The sequence below is a fragment of the Delphinus delphis genome, chromosome 3 (assembly GCF_949987515.2).
Source record: "Delphinus delphis chromosome 3, mDelDel1.2, whole genome shotgun sequence".
Lineage (NCBI taxonomy): Eukaryota > Metazoa > Chordata > Mammalia > Artiodactyla > Delphinidae > Delphinus > Delphinus delphis.
In genome coordinates, this window is record NC_082685.1 from 120,983,023 (window position 1) to 121,005,657 (window position 22,635).

Below are 22,635 nucleotides of genomic sequence, written 5' to 3' on the forward strand. Positions count from 1 at the left end.
GGGTTCTATCTGTCCGATTTTCTTTTGTTTTTTTTACTTAAAAAATTTTTTTTCTTAATAATTATTTTTTTATTTTAATAACTTTATTTTATTTTCTTTTATCCTCTTTCTTTCTTTCTACTTTTTCTCCCTTTTATTCTAAGCCGTGTGGATAAAGGCTCTTGGTGCTGCAGCCAGGAGTCAGTGCTGTGCCTCTGAGGTGGGAGAGCCAACTTCAGGACACTGGTCCACAAGAGACCTCCCAGCACCATGTAATATCAAATGGTGAAAATCTCCCAGAGATCTCCTTCTCAACACCAACACCCAGCTTCACTCAACGACCAGCAAGCTACAGTGATGGACACCCTATGCCTAACACCTAGCAAGACAGGAACACAACCCCACCATTAGCAGAGAGGCTGCCTAAAATCATAATAAGTCCACAGACACACCAAAGCACACCACCAGACGTGGACCTGCCCACCAGAAAGACAAGATCCAGCCTCATCCACCAGAACATAGGCACTAGTCCGCTCCACCAGGAAGCCTACACAACCCACTGAACCAACTTTAGCCACTGGGGACTGACACCAAAAACAACGGGGGGCTTCCCTGGAGGCACAGTGGTTGAGAGTCCATCTGCTGATCCAGGGGACACGGGTTCGTTTCCCGGTCCAGGAAGATCCCACGTGCTGCAGAGTGGCTGGGCCCATGAGCCATGGCTACTGAGCCTGCGTGTCCAGAGCCTGTGCTCCGCAACGGGAGAGGCCACAGCAGTGAGGGGCCCGCATACCGCAAAAAAACCCCCCAAAAACCAAAAACAAAAACGGGAACTACGAACCTGCAGCCTGCAAAAAAGGAGACCCCAAACGCAGTAAGATAGGCAAAATGAGAAGACAGGAAAACACACAGCAGATGAAGGAGCAAGATAAAAACCCACCAGACCTAACAAGTGAAGAGGAAATAGGCAGTGTACCTACCTGAAGAAGAATTCAGAATAATGACAGTAAAGATGATCCCAAATCTTGGAAATAGAATAGACAAAACGCAAGAAACATTTAACAAGGACCTAGAAGAACTAAAGATGAAACAAGCAATGATAAACACAATAAATGAAATTAAAAATACTCTAGAAGGGATCAATAGCAGAATAACTGAGGCAGAAGAACGGATAAATGACTTGGAAGATAAAATAGTGGAAATAACTACTGCAGAGCAGAATAAAGAAAAAAGAATGAAAAGAACTGAGGACAGTCTCAGAGAATTCTGGGACAACAATAAATGCACCAACATTCAAATTATAGGGGTTCCAGAAGAAGAAGAGAAAAAGAAACAGACTGAGAAAATATTTGAAGAGATTACAGTTGAAAACTTCCCTAATATGGGAAAGGAAAAAGTTAATCAAGTCCAGGAAGCACAGAGAGTCCCATACAGGATAAATCCAAGGAGAAACACATCAGGACACATATTAATCAAACTGCGAAAAATTAAATACAAAGAAAACATATTAAAAGCAGCAAGGGAAAAACAACAAATAACACACAAGGGAATCCCCATAAGGTTAACAGCTGATCTTTCAGCAGAAACTCTGCAAGCCAGAAGGGACTGGCAGGACATATTTAAAGTGATGAACGAGAAAAACCTACAACCAAGATCACTATACCCAGCAAGGATCTCTTTCAGATTTGATGGAGAAATTAAAACCTTTACAGACAAGCAAAAGCTGAGAGAGTTCAGCACCACCAAACCAGCTTTACAACAAATGCTAAAGTATCTTCTCTAGGCAAGAAACACAAGAGAAGGAAAAGCCCTAAAATAAAAAACCCAAAACAGTTAAGAAAATGATAACAGGAACATACATATTGATAATTACCTTAAATGTAAATGGACTAAATGCTCCCACCAAAAGACACAGATTGGCTGAATGGATACAAAAACAAGACCCATATATATGCTGTCTACAAGAGACCCACTTCAGACCTAGAGAAATGTACAAACTGAAAGTGAGGGGATGGAAAAAGATATTCCATACAAATGTAAAACAAAAGAAAGCTGAAGTAGCAATTCTCATATCAGACAAAATAGATTTTAAAATAAAGACTATTAGAAGAGACAAAGAAGGACACTACAAAATGATCAAGGGATCGATCCAAGAAGAAGATATAACAATTGTAAATATTTATGCACCCAACATAGGAGCACCTCAAAACATAAGGCAAATACTAACAGCCATAAAAGGGGAAATCGACAGTAATACATTCATAGTAGGGGACTTTAACACCCCACTTTCACCAATGGACATATCAACCAAAATGAAAATAAATAAGGAAACGCAAGCTTTAAATGATACATTAAACAAGATGGACTTAATTGATATTTATAGGACATTCCATCCAAAAACAACAGAATACACATTGTTCTCAAGTGCTCATGGAACATTCTCCAGGATAGATCATATCTTAGGTCACAAATCAAGCCTTGGTAAATTTAAGAAAATTGAAATTGTATCAAGTATCTTTTCCGACCACAACGCTATGAGACTAGATATCAATTACAGGAAAAGATCTGTAAAAAATACAAACACATGGAGGCTAAACAATACACTACTTAATAACCAAGTGATCACTGAAGAAATCGAAGAGGAAATCAAAAAATACCTAGAAACAAATGACAGTGGAGACAAGACAACCCAAAACCTATGGGATGCAGCAAAAGCAGTTCTAAGAGGGAAGTTTATAGCAATACAATCCTACCTTAAGAAACAGGAAACATCTTGAATAAACAACCTAACCTTGCACCTGAAGCAATTAGAGAAAGAAGAACAAAAAAACCCAAAGTTAGCAGCAGGAAAGAAATCATAAAGAGCAGATCAGAAATAAATGAAAAAGAAATGAAGGAAACGATAGCAAAGATCATTAAAACTAAAAGCTGGTTCTTTGAGAAGATAAACAAAATTGATAAACCATTAGCCAGACTCATCAAGAAAAAAAGAGAGAAGACTCAAATCAATAGAATTAGCAATGAAAAAGGAGAAGTAACAACTGACACTGCAGAAATACAAAAGATCATGAGAGATTACTACAAGCAACTCATGGCAATAAAATGGACAACCTGGCAGAAATGGACAAATTCTTAGAAATGCACAACCTGCCAAGACTGAATCAGGAAGAAATGGAAAATATGAACAGACCAATCACAAGCACTGAAATTGAAACTGTGATTAAAAATCTTCCAACAAACAAAAGCCCAGGACCAGATGGCTTCACAGGTGAATTCTATCAAACATTTAGAGAAGAGCTAACTATCCTTCTCAAACTCTTCCAAAATATAGCAGAGGGAGGAACACTCCCAAACTTTTTCTACGAGGCCACTATCACCCTGATACCAAAACCAGACAAGGATGTCACAAAGAAAGAAAAGTACAGGCCAATATCACTGATGAACATAGATGCAAAAATCCTCAACAAAATACTAGCAAACAGAATCCAACAGCACATTAAAAGGATCATACACCATGATCAAGTGGGGTTTATTCCAGGAATGCAAGGATTCTTCAATATACACAAATCAATCAACGTGATACACCATATTAACAAACTGAAGGAGAAAAACCATATGATCATCTCAATAGATGCAGAGAAAGCTTTTGACAAAATTCAACACCCATTTATGATAAAAACCCTGCAGAAAGTAGGCATAGAGGGAACTTTCCTCAACATAATAAAGGCCATATATGACAAACCCACAGCCAACATTGTCCTCAATGGTGAAAAACTGAAAGCATTTCCACTAAGATCAGGAACAAGTCAAGGTTGCCCACTCTCACCACTCTTATTCAACATAGTTCTGGAAGTTTTAGCCACAGCAATCAGAGAAGAAAAGGAAATAAAAGGAATCCAAATGGGAAAAGAAGAAGTAAAGCTGTCACTGTTTGCAGATAACATGATACTATACATAGAGAATCCTAAAGATGCTACCAGAAAACTACTAGAGCTAATCAATGAATTTGGTAAAGTAGCAGGATAGAAAATTAATGCACAGAAATCTGTGGCATTCCTATAAACTAATGATGAAAAATCTGAAAGTGAAATCAAGAAAACACTCCCATTTACCACTGCAACAAAAAGAATAAAATATCTAGGAATAAACCTACCTAAAGAGACAAAAGACCTGTATACAGAAAATTATAAGACACTGATGAAGGAAATTAAGGATGATACAAATAGATGGAGAGATATAGCATGGTCTTGTATTGGAAGAATTAACATTGTGAAAATGACTTTACTACCCAAAGCAATCTACAGATTCAATGCAATCGCTATCAAAATACCACTGGCCTTTTTCACGGGACTAGAACAAAAAATTTCACAATTTGTATGGAAACACAAAAGACCCTGAATAGCCAGAGCAATCTTGAGAACGAAAAACAGAGCTGGAGGAATCAGGCTCCCTGACTTCAGACTATACTACAAAGCTACAGTAATCAAGACAGTATGGTACTGGCAGAAAAACAGAAAGATAGACCAATGGAACAGGATAGAAAGCCCAGAGATAAACCCACGCACATATGGTCACCTTATCTTTGATAAAGGAGGCAGGAATGTACAGTGGAGAAAGGACAACCTCTTCAATAAGTGGTGCTGGGAAAACTGGACAGGTACATGTAATAGTATGAGATTAGATCACTCCCTAACACCATACACAAAAATAAGCTCAAAATGGATTAAAGACCTAAATGTAAGGCCAGAAACTATCAAATTCTTAGAGGAAAACATAGGCAGAACACTCTATGACATAAATCACAGCAAGATCCTTTTTGACCCACCTCCTAGAGAAATGGAAATTAAAACAAAAATAAACAAATGGGACCTAATGAAACTTAAAAGCTTTTGCACAGCAAAGGAAACCATAAACAAGACCAAAAGACAACCCTCAGAATGGTTGAAAATATTTGCAAATGAAGCAACTGACAAAGGATTAATCTCCAAAATTTAAAAGCAGCTCATGCAGCTCAACAACAAAAAAACAAACAACCCAATCCAAAAATGGGCAGAAGATCTAAATAGACATTTCTCCAAAGAACATATACAGACTGCCAACAAACACATGAAAGAATGCTCAACATCATTAATCATTTGAGAAATGCAAATCAAAACTACAATGAGAAATCATCTCACACCAGTCAAAATGGCCATGATCAAAAAATCTAGAAATAATAAATGCTGGAGAGGGTGTGCAGAAAAGGGAACCCTCTTGCACTGCTGGTGGGAATGTGAATTGGTACAGCCACTATGGAGAACAGTATGGAGGTTCCTTAAAAAACTACGAATAGAACTACCATATGACTCAGCAATCCCACTACTGGGCATATACCCTGAGAAAACCATAATTCAAAAACAGTCATGTACCAAAATGTTCATTGCAGCTCTATTTACAATAGCCAGGAGATGGAAACAATCTAAGTGTCCATCATCGGATGAATGGATAAAGATGTGGCACATATATACAATGGAATATTCCTCAGCCATGAAAAGAAACGAAATTGAGCTATTTGTAATGAGGTGGATGGACCTAGAGTCTGTCATACAGAGTGAAGTAAGTCAGAAAGAGAAAGACAAATACCGTATGCTAACACATATATATATGGAATCTAAGAAAAAAAAATGTCATGAAGAACCTAGGGGTAAGACAGGAACAAAGACACAGACCTACTAGAGAATGGACTTGAGGATATGGGGAGGGGGAAGGGTAAGCTGTGACAAAGTGAGAGAGTGGCATGGACATATATACACTACCAAACGTAAAGTAGAGAGCTAGTGGGAAGCAGCCGCATAGCACAGGGAGATGAGCTCGGTGCTCTGTGACCACCTAGAGCGGTGGGTTAGGGAGGGTGGGAGGGAGGGAGACGCAAGAGGAAAGAGATATGGGAACATATGTATATGTATAACTGATTCACTTTGTTATAAAGCAGAAACTAACACACCATTGTAAAGCAATTATACTCCAATAAAGATTAAAAAAAAATCCAAAATAAAGGTTAATACTTAACTGGATCCAAAGCACTAAAAAGAAGAGTTTCTACATTACTTTCAGGTTGGTAAAACTGTCAAATATTTTTAGACCATCTCAACTTATAGTAAATCATTCCATTTCAGTGTTGCAGACTTTTTTCTGGATTCATGATCCAATTTTATTTCTGAAATAACTGACTTTTTAAGTCTCAGGAGATAGCTATGAGGGTCTTAACGAAATTTTAGGTACTGTTAAATTTGAGTAAAAACATATTCTTTTTTTTTTTTAACATCGTTATTGGAGTATAATTGGTTTACAATGGTATGTTAGTTTTTGCTTTATAACAAAGTGAATCAGCTATACATATACATATATCCCCGTATCTCTTTCCTCTTGTATCTCCCTCCGTCCCACCCTCCCTATCCCACCCCTCTAGGTGGTCGCAAAGCACTGAGCTGATCTCCCTGTGCTATGCGGCTGCTTCCCACTAGCTATCAGTTTTGCATTTGGTAGTGTATATACGTCCATGCCACTCTCTCACTTTGTCCCATCTTACCCTTCCCCCTCCCCGTGTCCTCAAGTCCGTTCTTTAGTAGGTCTGCGTCTTTATTCTCGTTCTGCCCCTAAAAACATATTCTTAAGGACTATACTGATTCCACATTTAGTCTCGTCGATACTGCACAAAATATTGGTACTTATAATTTTTCTTTTATTGTGGTAAAATATACATAATACAAAATTTACCACTTTAACTTTGCACCCATAAGTATGGCTATTTAAAAAAAAAGGAAGGACTTCCCTGGTGGCACAGTGGATAAGAATCCGCCTGCCAATGCAGGGGACACGGGTTCGAGCCCTAGTCTGGGAAGATCCCACGTGCCGCAGAGCAACTAAGCCCTTGTGCCACAACTACTAAGCCTGTGCTCTAGAGCCCACGAGCCACAACTACTGAGCCTGCGTGCCACAACTACTGAAGCCTGCACGCTTAGAGCCTGTGCTCCACAACAAGAGAAGCCAGCGCACCGCAACAAAGAGTAGCCCCCGCTCGCCACAAGTAGAGAAAAGCCTACGTGCAGCAATGAAGACCCAATGTAGCCAAAAATAAATAAATAAAATTTTTTAAAAAATAAGAAAAAGAGAAATAATAAATGGTGAGGATGTGGAAAATTTGGAACCTTTATATCTGATGAGAGTGTAAAATGGTACAGCTGCTGTAGAAAACAGTATTATGATTTCTCAAAAAATTAAACATAGAATTACCATATGATCCAGAAGTTCCACTTCTGGGTATACATCCCAAAGAAATGGACGCAGAGACTCAAACAGGTATTTGTATACCCATGTTCACTGCAGCATTATTCATAATAGCTAAATGGTAGAAGCAACCTAAATGTCCAGCAATGGATGAATGGATAAAGAAGATGTGATATATACATACAATGGAATATTATTCAGCCTTAAAAGGGAAAGAAATTTTGACACATGTGAAATTATGGATAAACCTAGAAGACATTATGCTACGTGAAATAAGTCAGTCACAAAAGGACAACTACTATATGGATTCTACTTACATGAGGTTCTTAGATTAGTAAAATTTACAGAGACAGAGAGTAGAATGATGTATGCCAGGGGCTGGGGCTGGGGGGCTGGGGAGTTAGTATTTGATGGGTACAGAGTTTCAGCTGGGAAAGATGAAAAAGCTCTGGAGATGTATGGTGGCGATGGCTGCACGACAATGTGAATACACTTAACGCCACAGAACTCTATGCTTAAAAATGTTCTAGGGATTTTGCTCAAATTATTACAAACATTTTATATATTTTATTTGTATTAAAATGCAAATAATGATATTGCTTTATTGTTTTCTTAACAATAAAGGAAAAAATAATCTCCTAGAGGAAGTAAATAAACATTGAGATCAAAGAAAAACTACTATTAAATCATCCAATTATTTATAGACATGCTTCTAAGGAAGATCACACTCCGAGGTCAGACTACCAGGGTTCAAAATTTGGCTCCACCATTTACTAGTTGTCTAATTATTGGCAAGTCCCTTAATCTTCCTAAGCCTCAGTTTTCTCATCTGCAAGACATAGATAATAAAAGTAGCTACATCATAGGGTGATCATGCAGATTAAGTGAGAATATAAGTAAAATGCATAGAAAAACGCCTGGCACAAGACCAAACACCATATAATTATATTATTATTATTTTAAAACGAGAATGGAAACGTGGATATGAGAAACACATAATACAATTCTCCAAGTTCTAAAGTTAAGTAGTTTGAGTCTTTCAAACTAGTCTTGGCCCCGTTCTTCAGTTTCCCTAGACCTTCTCCCTAGACCGCCAATTTTTTCCTAATATCAATTCCCCCATTCTTCCTTTCAGTAACAGAATTCTCTGAGTTTTTGCTGGACACACAGTCTCCTGACTACCTTTCCCAGCCTTTCTTAAAGCTAGCTGTGGCCATGTGATACACAATGGGACAATGGAATACGAATGAGGTGATAAGTGAAATTTCTGGGTCATCTCTTTATAGATGCTTGTCTTGCTAGCTGTGAACTGAAGATGAGAACAATGACCTTGGATGCCACATACTAAGGACAGCAGAGCTGTCTTCCAGCTCTGGACCCCTCACCTCTGTACTGTTAGTTGCAAGAGAAATAAACCTTAAAAAAAGGTGTAGTAAAACATACCTAACACAAAATATACCATTTTAGCCCATTTTTAAGTGTACAATTCAATGGCACCAATTATAATTTACACTGTTGTGCAACCATTACCACTGTTTCCAAGACTTTTCTAACACCCTAAACAGAAACTTGGTAACCATTAAGCAATAATTCCCCAGTCTCCCAGCCCCTGGTATCCACTAATCCTTTCTGAAGAAAAATAACTTTTAGCTTATTTGAGTCACTGTGCTTTTGGTTGACCTTGCACATTTTATTTAACCTGAAGCCTAATACCCACAGAGACTAACAGTAGGAATAGGGTGCTGCTATAACCAAAATGAAAAATGTACAGGAATGGAAGGTGAGGACACAGATGCTGTCAAGTGGGAAGCTAGTAATCCTCATGATATCATGGATAACATTTGTTAAAATTGTTGCTCGCCATAACTTGGAAGGCAGGCCAGTCACCTACTGAGTCTTAGCTCTAGGGTAACTGTTTGGGAAAACTAATAATGTTGGTGTCTGTTTGTTGGTATTTGTTGCTTTTGGAAAGATTGATTACATGAGAGACAGCTCAAGTGAGCTGTCAGTTTGCAAAGATGGAGGGAAAAGAGTTCTGCTAAGAGAGCTTCTGCCTGTGACCCCTGATGTGGGGCTTCAGGTGACTGGAAAAGGTAATTGCTCTGTTCTCCAGAGACCAGGAGAAAAGACTGCCACTCAGAGTTACTGAACTGTGAAGATTAGTGTGAGGGTGCTGCCTTCTTCCTCAAGCCTACTGTTGCAGGGGGCCCTGAAGCAGACCCCATTAAACTGAAGAACAGCAGGATGGACACCATACAGGAGACTGTATATAAGAAAAGATATGGTGGATTTGAGGACTATGACAAAAAGCGGTTATTTGGGTGTTGTTATTTTAACATGAATCTGATCGGAAGCAAACAGATAAGAAAGCGATTAAGTTTCTGAGGGAATTTTATTACCAAAGATATCATTAAGCCTGGCCTACAAAAGCAACCCCCTGGCTTCAAAACTGGCATCAGCAGGAATCTATACCAGCAGCTGCCCAGGATATATGGTCATGGAGGGTAACGGACAAGAAAGAATTCCCTGCAGGCAAAACCAGGGGCCATGGCATACAATTGCTAAAGGAATTCCTGCTAGAAAGGAGACCCAAGTAAGTCCAACGGGCTATCCCAGGAACTTCACCAGAGCTCAGAATCTTCACAATTCCTGCCAAATTGTTTCTGAAAATTGGTATGGGCTTGCTTTGTTTCCCATTCTTTCCTTTTCCAAATGGGAGTCTTTAGTGTGGTTTTCTGTTCCTATTCTACCACTGGGTACGTGTTGGAGGTGAGCAAGCCAGACAAGTTTTCTAACCTTTCACATGCGGCCAGATCACGAGAAGGTATAACTGGGGAGGACCATGTGCCACTCACAGATCCTGGTCTTTGAGCTAAAGGCAGTAACTGGTTGGGATCTGACATATGGTGAATGGGTTCTATGTGGGGAAAAAAAGGGTGCTCAAGATTACTAGGATAGCCAGAGAGGCAGACTGTGGTGAAGCTGGCTAGTTGACTCTTAGAATTCATTTCTAATTCTTCCTTTTTTTCCTTTTAGTAATAGAATGCCCTCAGCTGAGCAAATGGCTATCAACTGAAGACTATATTTCCCAGTGTCCCTGCAGCTAGATACAGTTATATGATGGAATTTGGGTCAATGGGATGTGAGTAGAGTTGATGGATGTCATTTCCAGGTCTTCTTCTTAAAGATGCTTGCTCTGTGTTTTATTTTCCCTCTTCCCAACAGGCTGGAAAATGGTGACAACTGCCTTAGAAGTCACTTGTTGAGGAGAGAGAGGTATCCCGCCAGCCCTGGACTGTTGACTTGGAAGAAGAATACAACTTTTAGTTTCTTTAATCCATTCTATTTGTATTAGAACAGCTTAGCCTATGGCCATACCAAGCAGGTTGCCAATGAACAAGGAAAAAGGTGTCTTGTAAGTCTGAGGATTTAGGAGGCATAACCTTCACACAAATAGAAATTCACACAGAGGAATCAACCTCTGATTCAACATTGGTAAACAAAGCAAACATTTTTCTTAAAAATTTCCATAAAAACAAACATTTATAGTACCTCTTTGCATCTTGTATTAAAAGCCATTTCCATCTTCCTTCTGGTTTCAGGGATACAACATTTCTTCATGACAGGAAAATAGTGTGGATATTTTAAGGTAATTTTATACTTGTCATCATCTGTCTTTTCCAAACTGTCAATGAAATCATCAGGAAGAGCACCTGCAAAAAAATCATTTTCTCATACTTCAATTTTTCCACTCATTATTGGTTTATTTAGCATTGGCATGGTGCCTTTAAGAAGCTCTAGGAATTTTGTGGAGTAACTGAAATTCAAGTAAAATAATGACAATCCTTATAATATCGCTTTGACGTTATTGTAATGGGGGTGGCAGTTAGCGGACAGGTGGCCTGGGAGACAGTAATTCAAAATATGAACAGGCTTCAGTGCACTTGTATAGATGGCATTTTGATGAAGAACAGGCAAAATTAAGCCAAGAAAAATCCATCACAGAATAAGGAAAGACTAGTTTAAGTTACAATGTAGAGGACATTGCGAGGCAAAAAAAAATTCAAAGCACTGAAGGCTGTTAAACGCTAGCATGAGTTACCAAGAAAGATTATGAAATTTCTTCTGGACTGTCTCTAGAAACAGTATACATTCTTATAGCCTAAAATCTAGATGTGGTTTGGTTGTGTTTTTTTTAGAAGGGGTGGTGGGTTCTGTAGAAGGTACATTTTAAGAAGAATTCTTCTAACTTTGATTTGGCAAACTGTGAGGTGACATTATTTGCCTAAATTACAGATTTAATCTAAAAAACAACAAAACTTTACCAAGTTCAGCCTTGGAAAATTCAAGGAAGGTATCATCCTCATTGAGGTTTTTGTTAAAGTCAATACATAGCTCACTCATTCTTTTCTTCATTGCTTTAATTTCCTGAAACAAAGATACAAATACAGGACCTTAACAATAAAATGAAATTTTCATTTTTATTGCCATCAGTCAAGTAAGTTTCACTTTTATATGAAGACTGGGTTCTGTACCCAACTCTCAGGAAGTACTTTCTTAGAGATGCGCTTGATACCATAGTTTTCTGCAATCTTCTACATTATGTCCCTGAGTATTTGTATGTAATATGTACAAAAAAGCAATCCTGGTGATGTGTTAGAAATTACGCGTAAATTTGTAAGAACTAAATACATTGAGGAGGTATAGTCAAAGCAAAGTCTGGCATATAGCACATACACAATAAGTAGCTTGCTGAGTGAATAAATGAATCTAGTAGGCTGTTAATAATTAACACTTCTAATCTTTCCAAATTCTAAATTTTAATTTAGTAAATCAGTATTGGGTACTGAAGTAAGCCAAGAGCTAAGAACTGAGTAATTACTTCTATGGTTCCTTTGGAAAACAAGATATGTCTTAGTTTTATAGACCGTTTGCAAATAAAAGCAATTTATGGGCCCTAACATTTACATAAAAAGTACTAGGTAGGAAAAAAAGTATTAGTTGGGAGATCAAAGGAAGCAACAGAAAGAACACCACAAGAAAACACATGAGATAATTTATTAACCTGTCCCACTCTTCTAAAAGTGCTAGATAATAAAACTTACATAAACCACACACTTTCTCAAAGTATGCTTCTGACTAGAAGCATCAACATCACCTGGGAACTTGTTAGAAATGCCCTCTTTCTTTAAAAAAAAATAAATTTATTTATTTATTTATTTTTGGCTGCGTTGGGTCTTTGTTGCTGTGTGTGGGCTTTCTCTAGTTGCAGCGAGCGGGGGCTACTCTTCATTGCAGGGTGCTGGCTTCTCATTGCGGTGGCTTCTTCTGTTGCAGAGCACGGGCTCTAGGCATGTGGGCTTCAGTAGTTGTGGCACACGCGCTCAGTAGTTGTGGCACGCGGGCTCCCAGAGCACAGGCTCAGAAGTTGTGGCGCACGGGCTTAGTTGCTCCGCAGCATGTGGGATCTTCCTGGACCAGGGCTCGAACCTGTGTCCCCTGCATTGGCAGGCTGATTCTTAACCACTGCACCACCCAAGTCCAAAAATGCCAATTTTGAGACCCATACCAAACCTGCTGAAACAAACTCTCAGAGGTGGGGCCCTTTATAATCAGAGCTTTAACAAGCCCTCCAGGTAATTCGTATACACAATAAATTTGAGACTTAACACATACTGTGCAGTGTCATTTTTGGACACTCTGGTCGTGTCCCCAGCTCCCTTCCACTTCTCCCCAACTCTACAGCAGCCATGCAATTTAGGTGGGACTGGATCCTATCTGAAGTCCAGGGTGTGACCTCTACACCAATCAGGTAATCCCATCCTCACTGCAGCAGTGACTGGTTCAGGCAACCCAGGCCTGGCATTCCCCTGACTAAAGAAGGATTCAGGATTAGGCATGTGATCCCATCTGGGCCATTAAGACATGAGGGGAGGTCTAATGGAGGCTTCTCTATGTCCTTCTGGATGGTGGGGTTTTTATATTTGCAGCCATTTTAGTAATAAAAGGAAGCCAGCCTTTGGATAACTAACACTGAAGGAGACAGAGTAGAGAAATAGAAAAATCAGGTGGCCAATGACACCACTGAGCATCTGACTCAAACTAACTCCTGAACCCTAACTACCTCTGGATCTTCCGCTTATACAAGCAAATAAAATTCTTCTATTGTTCGGACTGTTTCAACAGGGTTGACTAATATAATGTTCATGAAGGCAAAGCGAGATCAGTCACACTTCTCCCGTAACTAGGATGAAGAAGATACAAGGTGTCTGAAGGGCATTTTGGTGGAGGAAAGGTGCCCACATCTCAGTGGTGCTTTCACATGTATCTACCATGCTTACATCACTTGGTTTGAATTTCTTTCCAACTTATTTCCAGTTCTACTGGCAAGAAGAATAACCTGGAAATAAATCATGGGTTATATATCCTGTCCAGAAGAATGAGTTAATTCTGCAGCTGAGTTTACTTCTGAAACTGAGAGATCTGAATGGTATTAGACAAAGGAGAAAGTCTGAAAAGCTAATCTCTCTGCCTTTAAGGAGCATATATCACTCACAGGGTACTCCATTCCAAAATGCTGGTTTGAAAACTCTCCATCATAGGGATTTTATTACCAGTGCCCTATCTCTTTACGAACAAGGGGTAAGAATACAAATCAACTATTAAGATCTGAACTAGCACTAGAGCAGGGAAAACAAGCCTGGCACACATGAAACAAATAAAACCTTGACAGGATTAAAGAACAATTAAGTTATCAGTTGTTTGTCGTCATCATGAGGTTAATAGGAGTTGTGGAATTTAAAATCGTTGACTACTAAATACGTTGTAAACTGATTTGTATTATGGGTTGTATCCCATATTACAAACACGTGTTTCCCTATTTCCTGTTTTTTGTTGTATTTTGTTTTATTTATTCTTTTGTTTTCTAATAAGAAAAGGAAACAAACTCACATTTTGTACTTGTTCTGGAAGATGGAGCCCATTCCTTTTCCCCATTTTCACTGATTTTTCCAAGTATCGTCTGGCTTCAGGCTTTATCTTTCCCAGATCACACGTTTCCTGAAATTAAAGAATGTGACAACCTCTTTGATTTCTGTTACAACAGTGCATCGGTAAATTATAAACTATGAGGCCACAGCAAAATTTATTCATCATCTCTGGTGGGCTATGAAGTACATAGGTGATTATGAGGCAGGTCTTTTTGAAAACCTATGTTCTTTTATGCTTTAGTGAGCTTCTGCTTATTTAAAACTGAAAAATTAAATAAATAAAAAGCTAACCAGAATTTCCTTGCCTTGCATCAGAATCAAGCATGCCTGTACCACTTGAAAATGTGATAATAGGGAACATTTGCATAATCTCATAAAACATTCTTTATGACTGAGTAGTCCTTTTCACAAAACATATTTCTTATCACAAATCATCTGGATTTAATTTTCTATCGTTTGCTAACCTGGTTCCACTTGAGAGGCAAAAATAGAAATAATGGGCAAATTCTACAAAAATGGAGAGGACTCTTTTGCCAACATACTAAACAAGGACAGCTGGATAGAACCCCAGCAAAAGGCTTACAACACTTCAAAAATGCCTTACTGTCATTTGGTAAGAGAGATCAAGGGACCACATAAAGCTGCATATGGACAAGTATCTGGGGAAAATGAGTTAGCACTGCACAAAGAGGAGGAGAGCTGGACAGTACATGTGAACCTACATGTAGCAACGCAAACAACACTCACTCAAAAGGACGGAGGGCCCTAAAGGAGAGTGGAAAATTCCCTCGGCCACAGCAAGGTAGTAAACATACCAGATTTTTCCAAGTATCTTCAAAATACGTGGCAGAATATACATGGCACATCTGGGTGGCTGGTTAGTTTGTGGTCCCGGGGAGGAAAGGGGCTCCAGACAGATTCAACAGGTGCAAAGGATTCAGTGTGGTTGAGAGCCAACGAGGGACTTCTCTCTCTAGAGCCTTAGAGCCCTCTCAGCCTCAGAGACCTACTCTGGTTGCACTCTCTCCGTGAAAGACTTGGGCTGTTCACCCCAAGCTTTATATTTTCCCACCTAATCAGATCTTTAAAAGGACTGTGCTTAGCTTTAGAGTCTGCATTTTAGACTGCTGGTAAAAGGCTCTTGCTGCAATAGGTCTGTCATTTTTTATATTTTGTTGCAGCAGGTAAACGGAGTTGTATTTTAACTGAGGGTCCTACTTAATACAACAATCTGTATCTCACTTTACCTGCCAATAAATAATTTTGTCATAGTACTAAAGCACTTGTTATGCATATATTACTCACAGTTTCCTCTGAGTTTATTCTCAGTGGGGGCAGAGAACTGTTAGACCCCTTTTTCCATAATAACCCCTTCTTCCATAATAACCCCTTCTGTGCCCTTGGAGAATTTCTGAGCACGCTGGCATGAGTGGAGTGGGAACCCTCCCTAGCTGGTATTGGCACATACTGGGATCCCGGCAGCAGGTGCCTGCAATGGCAAGAAACCCAGAATGGCTAGGGAGATAGCTGGGCTGTGGGCTGATTCCCTCAGAGACGGCCAGCAGTTCAAATCACAGTGTTCATGTGGATGTGATTAACGTGGGTTGACTGAGGCTGGCTTTAACAGCACCAGGAAGTCTGTTCTGAGATATGGGGCATGGCAACAGGAGTCCCTAGACAGGATGATACTCCAGGTTGTAAGATTGGGGAGAATCTAGGCAGTAGCTATATGCAGTGGAAGAGAGGAAAAAAAAATCACTGGTGAGCAGGGCCCGGCAAGGGTTGGGTACACTGTGAGGACCCAAGTGATCAGGTTGAGGTCCAGAGCAGGGGACCTTCCCACCTGGGCAGTGGGCCAAGGCAGAAGCAAGGCACACAGCTGGAGAGCAGCATGGGTTTTTGGGTTCCTGGCATTCACCTGGTCACATGTGGCCCTGAGCTTAGGACAGAGGCTCATCATAAGCCTCACCAGCTGATGTAAGCAGAATTCTTACTCTACTCCGATGCTTGATCAGGATGGGCTCTCATACTCAGTGGGCCTGGACTTGCCATATCTGGGAGTAGCAGGGCTGCTACTTCAGAAAGCCTGAAAGTGTACTCGGCACAGTAAACTCACAACTCTTGGTCTAAATTAGGTAAAACTACCTATCTCCCCAAATAGGTAATCCAAGTGTAAACAGGTAGAAGGATGTTCTGAGAAAAATCAGCTCTGAATTAGGTCTAATTAAATATGAACAAATTACCTGTACTGAAATATTCGACTTACCACAAAAATGACACTTAGCAAAAATCTGATTCAATTATATCCAGACACCCTTTGCCAGTCAGTCTCTGAGGTCTTGGGAAATCTCCGGAGGGCTCTGGTAGGAGTAAAGCATGTCTAAAATGTGCTTCTAAAGCACATTCCTGTGCCAAAGCTGATCATAATAATATTCTCCCTTATAATCTCCAGGCAAGGTCAGAATTCCTGCCCAAGGATTTTCTAAGAGGGAATCAGCCAACACTTCTACACTGCTCTGCCGCAGTTGCATCTTCCTTCCTGAAAAAGAATTTAATCCCCTTGAATCTGAACCAGGTCTCATGCCTCTTTGGGGGAGTAGGGAGCTAAAGTTCTCTGAAGTAATTTTCAAATTTATATAATCTGACAGCAGGGGATCTTATTTTAAACTCTGTGATGACAAGATTTAGTTTTCCCCATCTTCCTCCTGTAACTAAGAACTTTTATATAAAAGTGTGAGTGCATACACACACACGTTCTTACATGTATGTTTATATACTAATTTCACAGACAAGAAAACTGAGGTTAAATGATTTCTCCAATATCACACAGCTGTTTAGTGGTAAAAATGGGGATAGAAATAAATTCTTTTATATTTGCAGTGTCTTTCCCTTTTTTTCGTTTTGTTTTGTTTTTTCAATCACATTTGCTGTCAGGTTTCTTTCTTTCTTTTTTTTTTTTTTTTGCTATCAGGTTTCTATCCTACTACTGTGAAGAGGATGTTCTTAGGCAGCTGCCTACACTCTGGACAGGAGGGCTGCAGAAAGGCCTCTTGCTGACTCCTAACTCAATACCCTATCATGAGTCTCTGCTTTTGAGTGGGCCACAGGCAGAGTGAGGACACGGAGAGGGGTACCGCACTGCATGAAGACACATTTTAACTGAGACTAGTTCTGTTCCATTCAACAACCATTTACTGAGCTCCAATTTACGTCAGGCACTAGGAAAACAAAGATGAATATCCTTGAGGCTCTTTAAATCACATGAAGGGAAAAAAAGATATATCAGCAAATAATGTTAATATCATGTAGTGAGTGAAAAGAGAGTAAGTATTGTACTTGAGAAGCACAAAAGAGGGACAACTGGCTAACAGGGAAACTAAGGCAAGGTAGTTGATGCTTTATATAGGATCCCTTGGCTTTTAAGAGCCTGACAAAGGTACAAGGTTCAGTAGTATTATGACCAACGACTAGACTTACGCATTTCAAAATCAAGAAGGCATGGTAAGTAGAGGGAATTACCACTGCTATGTTGAAATTTGGACACAGCTTTTCCTCTTCAAAAAAAATTTTTGTTTTCTCTCTTTTTTTTTTTTTTAAACCGTGGTTTTAAGGCACTGATTCTTCCACAGCTGGTCGATCACATGCTTAAAAGCATCTATACTTAATCCTGTGACCTATTCATTTACACTGTAACATTAAAACTTTTCTGTTTAAATTACTAATTGGCTAAGACGAACTGGCAAAGACCAAGTTCCACAGCTCTGAAAAAAATATAAATAATATTACAATAGGTAATTGTAGTTCTCAATTTAGCTTGTATAATTCACTCAATTTCACTAAAGAATCCCTTTCCTGTACTTACTACTCAGTAGGCCACTGGAATAAAATATTACAGGCCTGGATTGTTTCAACATGGAGACATGGTACATTTTTTTCTCACCAGTGTGGCTTTTTTGATCTTTGCAGGCTTTTTAGCCAATGATCGAGAAGCCTTTGTCAGCCCAGGGAAACACCAAGACTTGAGTCCATACTGCTGGCTTTTGATACCTGGACATGTTTTAGCTAAAGGGATGAGGACATCCTTGTTTTTCACTTTTTTTTTCTTCTGGAAAATTCAGAATTAATTTTAGAATTAAGGATACATTAAATGTTATATGTTTTTGTAATATTTGAAATCTACAAATGACTATAACTACATATATATGTTTTGAAAACAAATTAAATCCACCCTTATACTTATGAAATACAATATTAAAACACTATTGCCTTTATCTATGTAACAGGTAACCACTCTCTTGAATTTTGTGTTACACATTTTCTTCCAGTATTACCACTTACGTATACATTGTTTAGTTTTGCTCCTTTTTGGCCTTTTTATTATTTTTTTATTTTTATTAGTACAAACCTTTTATTTTTAAATGATATCATGTTGTATGCAGTGTTCTGCAATTTCTTTTTTCTTTCGTTGTTCCTAAGATTCAGCCATGCTGTTGCATGTTGCTGTAGTTTATTTCCTTCACTGCTATAAAACATCCCATTGTAAATCTACTACAATTTATTGCTCCATTTTCCTGTTGATGGAAATCTGAGTTGTTTCAGTGTCTTGCTATTATACATAATGTTGTTACGAATACATGTCCCATGTCACCTGTGAACAAATGCAAACCTATTTCTAGGTAAATGCTGAGGTGGGGGTGGGGAGGGTATGCTAAGTTATGGAGAATGTAAGATCCAACTTCATAATATTAGATTTTTCTCCGAATTAGTTATTACTATTATTTAAAAAATAATTTTACACCTTTACTAGCAGTGCACAAATATTCCCATTGATTCACATCCACACAGATACTTGGCATTGTCAGACTTGTTCATTTTTGCCAATCTGGTGAGTGAAAAATGGTATCTTATTGCAGTCTTTATTTGAACTTCCCTGACTTAATGAGGTTAAACATCTTTTCATATGTTTAACTGCCATTTGTGTTTCATCTGAAATAACTTTCATGTCATCTGCCCATTTTTCTATTGGGATGTTTGTCTTTTTTACTGATTACAGTAGCTCTTTATAAATCCTAGGTACTAATGCTTTGCTAGTTTCATTTTTTTTTTTTTTTTTTTTTTTTCAGTACACGGGCCTCTCACTGTTGTGACCTCTCCCGTTGTGGAGCACAGGCTCCGGACGCGCAGGCTCAGCGGCCATGGCTCATGGGCCCAGCTGCTCCGCGGCATGTGGGATCTTCCCGGACCGGGGCACGAACCCGTGTCCCCTGCACCGGCAGGCGGACTCTCAACCACTGCGCCACCAGGGAAGCCCTAGTTTCATATTTTGTAAATTTCTTTTTTTTTTAGTATTTGAGTATTTTTTTTGTATTAGTGTCTTTTCACTTTATTAATTAAAGTTCTTTATTTTAATGTAGTCATGTTTATCAGCCTTATATTTTATAGTTAGCACTTTTGGTGTCTTAAGAAATACTTCCCTGATCAGATATCATAAAGGTATATTTCTATATAAACTTCCGGAAGCTTTAAAGTTTAACTTTTTAAGACTTTAATCCATTAGGGATTGTTTTTCATTTAGTTGTGAAGAGCAATCCAGTATTTTTTACCCCACATGGATAACCCATGTCCTTGCATCAATTACTGAAGACCTATTTTTTGGATGTGTCACTGTTTCTCACTCTAGTTTGAAGAACATTTATTAAGTGTTTACTGTACTTTGTACCAGGCACTCTGCCAGAGATGCAAAATAGAATCAAATGCGACACGTCCCTCCCTTGAGGTTTTAGTGTAAAGTCTACATGATTTCTGGCAAACATTTACCAGCCACTTCTATGGCTCCTGGAAAGTTACCATTTCTGAGCCTCAGTTTCTCTACTAATAAAAAGGGATACTTCACAAGATTGGTATAAAAGTTAACTTAGATAACTATATTGCTATACAAATGTAAAGTTGTATTACTAGCCACACTTGGGAAGGAGGTAGGAAGACTACAGCACACTGGTTAGTCTCATGCTCTACTATGATTTCATCTATCCATTTAGTCAACAAATTGCTTATTTTAAAGGTTTTGAAACATGACTGCAAATCAGATGATGCTTCCTAGACTGTGATGTGGTGGCCCTTGAATCCGGGTAGATCATAGCGACTAGTCCATCAGTATGGTATTGCAGAAGTGATGGTACATGACTTCTGAGACAGGTCATAAAATGCAATGCAGCTTCTGTGTAGTTAATTGTAACATCCGCGTTGAAGCCCTCTGTCTCCATGAAAGAAGTCCTACCACCCTGACGCTGTCATGCTGTGAGGAAGTCCAAATTAGCCTACATAAAGACACTACATGGAGGTGCCCTAGGGGGACATGAAGACAGAGATAACTCGTTAGCCTCTACATGCTCCAGCTCCAGCCACCACTGCCTGAAACCACATGCAAGACCCCAGAGTTGCCCAACTAATACCTTCCTGAATTCCTGATCCACAGAAACTATGAGAGAACATAAAATGATTGTTGCTATGTTCAGCCACTAAGCTTTAGAGTTACATATTGTACATCAACAGATAAATAGGATGTTTACTGAGCACAGATTTTGCCATAAAGAACTGTGGCAAAAGTAATTTCACATTTCTATTCATCAATATTAAGTGAAAAATAACATAAGAGCTAAAATAACATTTTATCTCTAATTAAGATAATACATTTGATTATTGCCTACACTGGTGGTATCTTGAGACCTCCATATTATTCAGAGCACCCTCATTTTAGGAGAGCATGCCTGAAATTGATGACTCTACATAAATGTAAAATCCTATTACCCAGCCTAAGGAAGGCTTCATGTATTACATCATGGTAGCCCTATTTTATTTACAGTGTTACAGGAAAAATTAAATACAGGATTTAGATATATCTAACTTTGTCCTTTAGTTATGAATGGGATGAGATTTACCATCTATTAAAGTGGCCAACTCTAGCAGAAAACTGATTCTGATAGTTCCAGATTTTTAAAAATACTGACTAAAAAATGTAACTATTTGTCAAGGAAGGTATTTAAATTCACCAAATAAGCTCCAATTCATAAACAAACACAATAGTTATTTTTAAAATTATTCTGATGTAGCCTTAACATTCTAAATGCCCCTAAAATTGTTCACACAATAATCCACATGCATGAGAATAAACTCCTGTGGAAAGAGGAAACATTATGGAACTAAATCTGAAACTATTATAAACTAATATAATAAAACACTGAAGTGAACCAGCTCAAGTAAATGAACAAATCTGATACATGCACTGGCATTTATGAGGTCACTTACAGTGTACTAGGCTGCTGTCTCGTCTACTACGCAGGCAGCAATCTGTTCCCAAATTTAGTGGGATCAGAGGCCAATACATACAATATTTAAAAGTTTAACAAAGAAATCTAAAGCGACAAACCTCCCATATCTTGATAACATTTGTAAGAATCAGAAACAGTGGAAAAGTAACAAAAACATTAGACTCAATAACATTAAGATTGCAATACCTTTTTGAGGCTAGAAAATCCCAAATGAGAACTTAGAAGTCAGGATGAAAAAAGAATTAATCAAAGGAAATTAGAAATGTGGGGGGAAAGCTCTACAGTACATATATAATATCCAGATAGAAAAGAAATTAGATTGTTTTGGGATTAAATAAAAATAGGAGACTATAAGGGCCATGATTTGAATTGTACAGAATAACAAGTGAAGCTAAAAGTTGAAAAGAGAACAATTTAACTAGCAAAAAATAGTCATAGTTATTTTAATTTGTTATTTTTACAGTGCCAAAGATGAACAATTATGAACCATCATAGATGAACATAAATTAAGGGTGAAAAATCTTTGTCTGACATTAGAAAATAGGCAGCATGTACGTCTTACATGCCTAAATAAATTCTGGATTACATATTCTACAGTGAGTTACAAATAAAACATTTGAAATAAAACTGCTTTTTATTTCAATTCCTGTCATAACTTGCTAAAAAGAACACAAATTTTGAGATTTTGCATATACAACGTGCAAAATTAAACAAAAATGCCTAGGATTGTAAAACACTGGTTGTTTTCCAAACAAATTGCTGAGTTCCATGAAAATAAAAATTCAAAGCAAAGACATGATGAAAATGCTAGGAAGCAAACCAACATCGTTGATGAAAAGACCTGAAATACTCAAGGCAGACCCACTTAGAGCTTTCTTAATCCATAATTTCTGTGAGTCCTGAAAAATGTAAGGATGACAGATAGGAATGTCTCTGGCATGCAGCATCAACAGTATGTCATCATTATTATGGCCAAAACCACATGATATTTATAGATAACTCAACTCCATTCGCTTCTAGTTGATCTGATCTAATATAAACCTTGCAAAATTTTGAAAATTCAAAGAGGTTTT

At 38.4% G+C, this 22,635-nt stretch overlaps 1 protein-coding gene across 2 annotated transcripts in view; it reads right to left on the minus strand.

The window, feature by feature from the left end:
* Window positions 1-22,635, minus strand: part of NLN (neurolysin) — a 99,874-nt gene that overhangs the window by 35,105 nt on the left and 42,134 nt on the right. For both annotated transcript variants that reach the window (XM_060009413.1, XM_060009414.1), the window contains exons 4-6: window positions 14,197-14,304; window positions 11,571-11,673; window positions 10,798-10,958 (exon numbers count right to left, since the gene is read on the minus strand). In XM_060009413.1, the coding sequence (XP_059865396.1) occupies window positions 10,798-10,958; window positions 11,571-11,673; window positions 14,197-14,304 (372 nt within the window). The remainder of the gene's footprint in view (window positions 1-10,797; window positions 10,959-11,570; window positions 11,674-14,196; window positions 14,305-22,635) is intronic.